At 35.1% G+C, this 10,294-nt stretch overlaps 2 protein-coding genes across 2 annotated transcripts; one reads left to right on the forward strand and one right to left on the reverse strand.

The window, feature by feature from the left end:
* The first annotated feature begins 1,026 nt into the window (after positions 1-1,026).
* On the forward strand, positions 1,027-2,092 carry PIG-F (phosphatidylinositol glycan anchor biosynthesis class F). Its single transcript, XM_017614838.1, has 2 exons — positions 1,027-1,809; positions 1,868-2,092. Exons 1-2 carry the CDS (start codon positions 1,176-1,178, stop codon positions 1,963-1,965), a joined length of 732 nt encoding a protein of 243 aa, XP_017470327.1. The 5' UTR covers positions 1,027-1,175; the 3' UTR covers positions 1,966-2,092.
* Positions 2,093-3,124: 1,032 nt separating this feature from the next.
* SmD1 (small ribonucleoprotein particle protein SmD1) lies at positions 3,125-3,973 on the reverse strand. Its single transcript, XM_017614837.1, has 2 exons — positions 3,903-3,973; positions 3,125-3,555 (listed from the first exon to the last, which is right to left on the reverse strand). The coding sequence occupies exons 1-2, from the start codon at positions 3,914-3,916 to the stop codon at positions 3,195-3,197; spliced, it is 375 nt and encodes a 124-aa protein (XP_017470326.1). The 5' UTR covers positions 3,917-3,973; the 3' UTR covers positions 3,125-3,194.
* Between the last annotated feature and the right edge of the window lie 6,321 nt (positions 3,974-10,294).

Below are 10,294 nucleotides of genomic sequence, written 5' to 3' on the forward strand. Positions count from 1 at the left end.
ATTAATATTTTCCTTTTAGCCTTCAATCCCGTAATGCATCACAAAGTATTTTTGGCTAAAAAGAACTATTAACATTTTCAACGATATGGCACCTCATTCATGGCGGCCATCGATGAACAATTGTGTGTTTACTATTCTTTGAGAATAGAAAAATATTTTAAGAACACTTTTATAAGCATTAATGGCTAAATATTTAGTGAAAAAGGTGTGCATCCATTTGTTTATGAAGAAAAGATGGTGTATTAATAAAAAGAAAAGTGATTAGTGCAGTGTTTATAAAAAAATAATTGTGAAGCAGTCGGGAAATTTTAACAACGAATAACTTAAAAACTATTAGCATTTGTACACAAAATGTTGATGATATCGGTCAATGAGCACCTCCTCAACACCCCCGCGAATTTCATTAAAAAATTCGTAATACTTTGGGTGATATAGGAAATGGTCCATTATAGGAAATCTCAGCCCCTAAAAGTCTACACTACGTTGCTTATGCATTTGACAGACTTTTCGTTCATTTTCTGACAGTCAGTTACGGCTGCTTATTCATATGATAGTTAGCCCCTAACTGCCGTCCCTAAATTGGAGCGCTAAGCGTTACGTTATCCACTGTCAACGAGTGTCAGCGCGCGCTATCCCCAAATCAACGCGTCGTAATTTTTGACGTTTTCTCAGGTCCTCTCGTTTTTATTCTCGTTTCCTCTTTCACTTGTTTGTCCTTTCTCTTTCTTTCCGTCTTCTGCATCCAACTTCAACACGTAACGCCCTGTCAAAAATGAAAATTCCATTTGCTCGGCGTAAGCGCCGCGTTATTGTGGGATGCTTCATACAAATTGTATGGGCATGAGGATTTTTGACAGTTGCTTGGCGCTTGACGCGCCAATTTAGGGATGGCAGTAAGGCTGCTGCAGAAAACACGTGCTGTTTCTCGCATGCGTCGTCACGCAAGCGAGATTTTCCAACACGTGAAGACGGCCGGTAAAGGTAGAAAATCGTCGATGAGCTAAAAAAGACGTCAAAATGACGACGAAATCGTCAATTCGGCAACGCTAAGGAGGGTTGACACATTTTTGACACTTATTTATAACTTATTTTTACGCTCTACTTACCGAAATAGCCCGGATAGCGTGTGGAACAAACTTATTAAAATAATAATTTTGTTTTCTAGTAAAATCGCTATGAAATTCGATCAGCAAAAAACTAAACACCAGCTATTCCATTTGTCTATAAGCTTGGCAACGGTGCTCGTCTGTATGACTTATATGCAGTTTCATCGCAATTGGGCAAATGTCGGCAACCTTTGGAATTCTCTGATTGTACCTATCGTATTTACCGGGGAGCTTCTCAAGGTGGTACTTGCACGATATTACAGTCGTGCGGATGATAATGCGCTTACACAACAACAGCGACAAAAAAGGGCTTCCTACTTAACAATACGTGAAATTTGTGGGGGATTGCTTTTACAATTTATATGCACGTTATTGTATGCATTTGTATGTATTATATTAGGAGCACCTGTACTGCAAAACTATGAACAAACCTTTGTACTAGCGCTTTTGCTCACCTTACAAACAGCATCTCCAACTGTATTTCTACTAGGAGCAGGAGGTGCATTACAGGTGTGTTTCTGTGAAAAGCCCGATACTGTAACAAAAAGTGAGGAGACTGCTCTCGGGTTGTTCAAATACAATGCCTTAGGAGGAATCTTGGGTGCTTGGGCTGGCTCTGTAGTTGCGCCTTTAGACTGGGACCGCGATTGGCAAGCGTATCCAATACCAAATGTAGTAGGCGCACTGCTGGGATGCGCTTTAGGTAATATTTATATTTGCTCACGAATTTTATATGCCACGGCTAAGGTCTATATGAACAGAAAGCGGCACTAAGACATCCGATTTTTCGAATGAAACAACGCAAAAGCTGCCAATATCCAAATATGTATATTCAAAGGCCCTGAAATTAATTGTATAGTATATCTAGTCAAAGTCTTCGCAACTGAAGGAACCACAGTATCATAAATACATTAAATGAACATGTATTTAATTTAAATTATTAAAAAAAAATCATGTAAATTAAAGTTAAATAAAAAATTAACATTTCTAAGGAAAATTTCTAGTTTAAATTAGTTTCCCTATTGAAGCATAATGTATGTATGGTTGTACATACACGAGAAAGTTGTTACTGGCTGCGTACTGTTTATTACCAATTTTATAACTTAAGAAAAGAGAAGCACGGACGTGGAGAAACGTGCATGTCAAAACAAAACTAGAGCTGAAACTCATTTAAGTCTTTATGAATATTTATCATTTGGCAAGAAATAAAAAATAAACTAATTTTACAAACTATTCCAGTACTAGTATTTTTTCTAACAAAGCGCAAAGTTGTGAAGGGAAAGGAAACAGTATAATTGAATTAATATGGAATTCCGCCACCGACCTTTACATTACCCTGGGACTTGTAGTTTAAAAGAACAAGTACGTATTTTACTTAAATATTTACAATTGCATATTTTTAAACATTCGTTATTCCTTTTTGTATTCGGTTTTAGGTAGATGGTGTAGAGCACAAGATATTATATTTGGGAAATAGAATTCGTGGGCTAGAAGATGCACTCGATGGTCCTGACATAGATCCTACGTTACGTGATGTAATCGAAGAAGAGATTTTGGCACTGAAAGCAGAAATTATTAAACACAAGGAAAACGTTAAAGCAATGCATAAAGATAAATCGCACCAAATGGCTGTAATTACGATCTTAATATTCATTATTTTATGCGTATTTACTATGTACAGGATATTTTACGCATGGTATTAGACTTTCGTTATTAAAAATTCCAATTCCAATCTTCTCTAAACGAAATATGTGACCTGGTCTACGGAAAGGGGGCTTAGGTGTCAAAAAATCAATTTTCACTTTTTGGTTGATTCGGATGGAAGATGAGATGCTTTTTCACGTGGGGAAAAGCAGAAAATCCTAATTTGCTTAGAAGTGTACTAAAAATGTAGAGAAAGAAGAGTAAAAACGAGTAAACGAAACGAGTTGCTTACTTTTAACAGCTTTTTCACAGAAAACTAGTTTTCGCACTTAAGCTCCCTTTTCGTAGACCAGGTCACTATGTTATACTGTGCGATTAACAAAGATCCAGTTTCCTTATTTCATTTTTCTATTTTATTTTAATCCAGCATAGTATTATAAAAACTTATCGTCTACCAGAAGCTCTTCCACGCCCACGTCCGCGTGGACCACCGCGACCACGCGTACCGCGTCCTCTGCCACGATTACCTGCGCGACTACTATCTTTCTTCTTCGTTTTAGATTTCGGTGTATCGTCGATGAGCAGTGTTTCGAGGGGTAAACTATCAGGAAGTATAAAATACCGTATATTGTTACCGCGAATACTGAGAGATTCCAATTGTACTGGGTCCCTATTTTTGATTGTCATTTTGACAGACTTCAAATGTGTATTCATTGCAACATCAACTCCTGTGATTGTGCCGTGGATTTGGGTACCATTCTTCAATTCGATGGTCACCGTTTCGTGACTTAGTTTCATGAGAAATCTGAAAAGAGATTAGGGATATTATTCGAATTTGTTGGGTAAAAAACAAACCGCGAAAATTAATTTTTATTAATATTTGTTATTGCCAAGAATCATTCAAGCTATTTACGATATATGTAAATTTCTATTTATTTTTTCTATGAGTTAAACGTTTGGAGCATGCTTAAATGTCGTTGTGCGACAACTTCCGAAAACGTTCCCGCCGCTTGCTAAATTCACAACACGCTTTGGTGCGTTACAGGCAGTATATGCAATTCTGGTTTCATATTGAACTTGCAGATAATATTTTAACTTCTGTTTATGTACAAAAAAAATCAGAAACACTAATATATTCGTAATTATATTTACCTAACCAACTTCATTTTTGTGAACGCTTTACTCAAACCGGCAACACCAAATAATTTTTTCTTTTATATTTTTATTGCAAAGCCTTGTGTTGAATTTGAAAAACACAACAGGGTGATGCAAGCTATGAAACGATGAGGCTATTCAATTAAAGAGGTCGAAATTTTTAGGAAAGTTTTTTGCATTTTTTCAATATTGCATGCATTTTTATAAAAAAAATAACTAAAACCAACCAACAAAAAAAAAATACAGTTGTTGCGACTAAATTTGTTTGACCACTGTATGCATATTAATATTATATTAACATTTTTCATTCTTTATTTGTTAACTAACTTTATAAAATTTTGGTTTGGTTGATGAATACTTAGAAGAAATACATTTAAAAATAAAATAAACAGAAAGACCGGCAGTATATCAAAATACATTAAATTTTTGTGGTTGGAAATGAGTGGATTACCCTGGTCGTAACAAGAGTTTGGAACCCTGTGAATCCCGTGCTCGGTATTTTTTAAGGTATTTAAGCATGAAGTACTTGTTTTTAAGATTTTGGAAATTTTTGCCCCAAAACGTAACGCACAATTTGACCACTATAAACTAACCGGCAACACTAAATAATTTTTTTCTTTTATTTTTTTATTGCAAAGCCTTGTGTTGAATTTGAAAAACATAACAGGGTGATGCAAGCTATGAAACTATGGGGTTATTCAATTAAAAAGCTCGAAATTTTTAGGAAGGTTTGTTGTAATTTTTCAAATATTGCACAAAGCATGCATTTTTATAAAAAATAACTAAAATTAATTAACAAAAAAAAAAACTAAAAACTAAAACTAAAATTTGTTCGACCACTGTATGCATGTTAATATTATATGGTAGTAGTGCACTTTAGCGGAACCAGGTCAAAATGGACGGAAAATTCGAGTGTGGTATCAATCGACGCGTCTTAACGCCAATAATAATAAGCCGAGACCGGAAATTAACATTTTTAATTCATTAAAGAGTTATTTGCAAAAAACATTTGCACTTTGCACTTTTCGCACAATGTTTTGATGAATTTGATGCAAATAAATGGAGTAAATGAAAGATGTTATCTGCAAAAGGTGTTTCGCCTCTTTTTTTTAGCAATACAGGAAGGAGAATTCTACGTAGTGAGGGTTACAATGCCTAAGCGCGGCCAAAGGCCGCTTACGCAGGATGTTGTTCTCTGCAAAAAGTGTTCAGCCCCTCTTCTTTGGCAACACAGAAAAGAGAATTCTACGTAGTGGGGGTTGTAATCCCTAATCGCGGCCGGATACCGCCTACGCAAAAAGGAGTTAGTAGCCTGGTTCCGCTAAAGTGCACTTTTACCTATTATATTAACATTTTTCATTCTTTATTTGTTAACTAACTTTATAAAAGTTTGGTTTGGTTGATGAATACATAGGTGAAATACATTTAAAAATAAAATAAACAGAAAGACCGGCAGTATATCAAAATACATTAAATTTTTGTGTTGTTTTGTATATAAAGAGATATCTACTGGTGGGGAATTTTACGAAATTTCGGGAAAAATCGGTTAATTTCGTTATCGAACTCGGGGAATTCTCAGAAATGAGTGGGCTACCCTGGTCGTAACACGAGTTTGGAACTCGGTGAATTCCGTGCTCGGTATTTAAGTATGAAGTACTTGTTTTTTAAATTTTGCAAATTATTGCCCCAAAACGTAACGAACAATTTGACCGCTACAAACTAAAAAAAAGGGCCTGTGCCAATCATTAGCAAAATTCTTTGGTAAAAAATCTTTTTGCGTTAGTGCACAGCGAGTAGCTCCCGGAGACTCCCGTGTGCATCACTAAGATAGATATATAAGTAGGGTAAGCACTGTGACCAGTTGGTCTATTATGCCCTTGGCTTATAAAAACACTGAATCCAGCCTCAGATACTCTATGAATTTTAGAATCGATCCCGGGGACAGAGAGTGTATGTGCTCTTCACTTTGTCTCTTTGTCGGAGTCGCAGAAACGACATAAGTTGCTTGACCACAACAAGTGGCCTCTAAGCCTGCAATGACACGTAAAAATGCCTGTTATAACTCTTAGCCTCTCCTTGGGGAGGTTTATATGTAGCCTGTATATTTTTACATAATAATAATAATAGATTGGCGCTTACACATATGTTAGTGTTTGGCCGAGCCTCTCCCCCGATTTGCGGCGTGCGCCTTGATGTTGTCACACAACATCATACCCTCTTGACTTGACGAAGTCCCATGATGCTTCGCCAATGCAGTTCCCTTAGTTTATTGTTTTCCTCCCTGCGCGCCTCCTTTATCCATGAACGAAAGACACAAGAACACGAGGGAAGGGAATAAAGAAAAAAGTTATTTTCTAGCTGCCGAAATCTCGACGCCATCTTTGTTGTAAAGCCCTGTATGCAGCTCTCAAGAAAACGTTCAAGAAAAAATTGACATTTGGGGTGTTCGTCTACATTTTGAGACATCTTTAGCATCAAACTGTGAGCACCCCTTTCTAGCAGTCGTCGCAAAATCGTCTCAAAACTTTGCTGGTGTTGCCAGACATTTCCTCTTTGCGTGCATTTTTTATATATCGTCTTTCGATTTTGTTTCTGAAAAATTGTAATTATTTAACTTAATTACCAATTCCTAATATTTGTTATTTCTTTTCCTTGATTTGTTTCTTTTCATCAGAAATTGCATTCAAATTAAATGCAAATACAAAAAACGTGCCCAATAAATAAAAAAAATGTGATTAGTATTGCCATAATGCAACCCTGCTGCGAGGTTGCAAAATGTAGACGCGTAAAAAACATACCTTTGAGTGTGACAAAATGTAGACGGCGTCGTTTTCCAATTTTGTATGGGAAACAACAACACCACAGATTTTACGGTTAGAAAACGTCTTAAAATGTAGACGTCTACATTTTCAGACACTATTTGGAACGAACTGTGAACACCCCAATTATTTCGTGTGTGTGCCCAAGGAATTTTGACATTTTTGATACTTCACAGCCTGTTGCCTCACTCTTTCATCAAGAAATAATGGAACGGGCATATATTTCTGTTGCAAACCTGGGTTGCCTTGTGCTCTTTTTTCTCAAAAAACTTTAGAAAACCGTAGTAGAAAGCGTATTAAATTTCTTAAGAACTGTGTACTGCCTTAAGGCCTGTATGCAGCTCTCAAGAAAAGCAAAAACTCCATATAAAATGATGCACAAGAAATGGCTAAGAAATTTTCTTGAGTCAAATTTCCTTAAGGCAGTACACAGTTATTAAGAAATTTAATACGCTTTCTACTACGGTTTTCTAAAGTTTTTTGAGAAAAAAGAGCACAAGGCAACCCAGGTTTGCAACAGAAATATATGCCCGTTCCATTATTTATTTTGTTTTGATACACTTCAGCGTGTTGTCGTTTCTTATAGATTTGCGTCCTTTGCCAAAATATAATTCCCAGATTGAATATTCATGTTTTATAAAAAGCGAATTGTGAATCACCCCAAAGACTTCTACTTTCCTTGATACTTGAAAAGTCTTAAATTTCTTGACTATCTGGCATTCTTTTTGTCAATAAATTACTTAATTCACTCGTTACATTGTATTCGGTTACTTATAGCCGCAGTCAGATAATTTGTTCGTTCCATAAATTTTGGTCGAAACTTCTTTGGAACGTCTTGAATTTTTTCGGAGCAAAAAAGTTGTTCTACATAAAACTACTAAAAAATATAAATATTGTTTTCACCGGTTTATAGACGTTCAGATTTCATTCGACTCTTGCTGCAGGTAAAATTTAACAATACTTTCAATTAATTGGTGTCATGTCTGTTTTCATCATATCGCAATAGCAACTAGCTTGTTTGAGAATAGAGAAAATGAATTAACAAGATTTAATGAGTCATTAGTGAAGTAATGCACATATTATGAACAAATTGTTTTTGAGTAAAAGTCGACAATTGGGCGTATATATGATATACATACATGCGTATACTGTAAATACGTATTTTCATATTCACATATTACAGATCTATTCATATAATCATGTACTTAATATATGTAAATTAATATGTGCATATTGCAAAACTAATATCACGTTAGTTATGGATTTAATCACTGTGAAAGTGTGCCCAATCAATGTCTACCGAAGTCTAGCTTCCACCGATGTATTCTGAAAATATTAAAAATATCAAATACATATGTACATAAAAGTTAACTTTACGCTTACGTGTTTAACCTACCTAGTTCCTTTACTACAAGTACTAGTTTAAGGTAATAAAAATACATTGCACAGTATTAAAGCTGTCATTATTTTGGAAGTAAATTTGTTGCATGATAAATTTTCGAGCCTAAAATAGATGTATGTACTTAAGGGAACTATTGTTGTTGGATAGAACTGATCATCTTTAATTAGCTGTGAATTGATCGAACACATCTATGAAAGTACATACCAAGGCGTATTTGACACCTTGGTACATACGGTAAATGTGGAAACATATGTATTGTCGCAGTTGCAATTGCAATGGTCATGTCAACCCACTTGCATTTCTCGCCTTTCTATTGCTCGTAAATATTGTTTGGAGAATGCTGCTGACGAACACAATCCGGTAATGTGGACCCGACGGTCGTTGGGTCGATTGCTTTGGAGTATCGAAAGATTCTATATATCGACATTTGATGGTATAATTCAAAATTATTGACAGAAGGTTCATTCATTTCATCGCTTATTCGCAAATAATTACATAGACATCTCCACAGAAATTGATTTACTTATGAAATTTACTTTCGATTGCTAAGAAATGTCAACAAAATTAAATAGGTACCTTGGATTGGTAGGAGAAATGTGATCGATGTTTGGCTGTGCGTTCGTTCGTATAAAAATACCATACAACACATATTTAAATGAAGAACAAGGTGGACTTATAGTTCGTCTCTTAGAATAGCAATGAATAGCTCGCTTATACTACGAATTTATAATAATAAATGTGTTGGGCAGGTACCTCAGTCAAGGATCGAAAATTTTATTTTGAACTTTGTGAAGATGCTATTAATCAAAATGGACTCAGAAAATACTAGGCAGTTAACATTATTTTTGTTACAATTGCATTTTAAACAAAACTTTTTTATTAGAAAAGCAAATCACCCCCAAATTTCTTAAGCAAACAACTTTTTTGCTCCTCCAACAAAGTTTAAAGCGATATTTTAAATAATCCAACATTTTTTACATGTGTTAAATGTAGCAAACAAATTTTAATTATGCCCGGCCCATGATAATGGGTTTGAAATTTATCATCTATCCATTAAAATATATTATAATATGTAATGTATGTATGTATATAATTATAAACAAACAAAATTATGGGCAAATCAAAATTCGCCAAATGCCCTTATTATAGCACTCTAATGGCAATAAACACCTTAATTTTTTATCGTATCATCATTGCACTCCCATTTGCCGTCGTCTAGGGTGCAAAAGTTAGTGCTATGGCATCATATGTACATATCGAGACCTAACTGCCAAAATAACGCAAGCGACATTTATTTCAAAATTTTCTTTTTGATGCAGAAATGTATCTAGATAATCGAGGAATATTTCTGCATCAAAAAAAAAAAATTTTGAAAAGAATGTCGCTTACGTTATTTTGGCGGTTAGGGCGCGATATGCATTCTGTACCTTTGGAAGCAAATAACGATTGAATTGGATGGATAACATCAAAGTTAGCCTCAACCGTAGTTTTGATTCATTAAAGACGGTGGACATTTTCAAATTTGAAAAAATGCGGTACATTTTATTTTTTCTTGAAAAAGCTTAAGCCTGGATTCCTTCGCCGGGTACCTCTTTACATGCTCAAATACACATAATTTTTATGAAACGTTTTACATTTTCTATTTTGATAAAATTTTAGATTAATGCTGGATTTGCCCTAGGCATTAAAATGACAAAAAATGAATGCCATTTAAAATAATGCCATGTGGAAATGAACTTAATGACTATTGTTTTAATGTAATGACACGATTTTTCAATGCCCGACTTCGTCATTTGTCATTTTTGCCATTTAATGCCTAGTGGAAATCCAGCATAAGGTTGATAAAATTTAGATTAAGGTTCATAAGAGCTTACACAGACGGCAGCATTGATCTGGATCAACTCGGGAATTAACTGCATTTGATCCGGATTAAGTCCCAGATCAAATCCCTATCAACGCTGCCGTCTGTTTAAGCTTTAAGTTGTTTTGAATATCATCAGGATTTTGTAAATCCAATTATAACAATAGGTTCGTTCGCGTAGCTGTTAATTGTTCATGTTTAACCAAAACTTACAAGTTTTTGCGTTCGCGTACGCAAAAAACTTGCAAAGTAGGGGAAATTGAGAGAGCAAAGTGACATTTCATTTTGAGGGGAAGCTGCTGGATTC

This window comes from Rhagoletis zephyria, unplaced genomic scaffold (assembly GCF_001687245.7).
Source record: "Rhagoletis zephyria isolate East Lansing unplaced genomic scaffold, Rhagoletis_zephyria_1.1 Rzeph_scaffold_00911, whole genome shotgun sequence".
NCBI classification, from domain to species: Eukaryota; Metazoa; Arthropoda; class Insecta; order Diptera; family Tephritidae; genus Rhagoletis; species Rhagoletis zephyria.

What these genes read in the sequence shown, in the direction of transcription:
- PIG-F (XM_017614838.1), top strand. Translation starts at nt 1,176, where the DNA reads ATGAAATTCGATCAGCAAAAAACTAAACACCAGCTATTCCATTTGTCT. An exon ending in ACTGCTGGGATGCGCTTTAG is followed by an intron (nt 1,810 to 1,867) that starts GTAATATTTATA and finishes CTATATGAACAG; the next exon opens with AAAGCGGCACTAAGACATCC.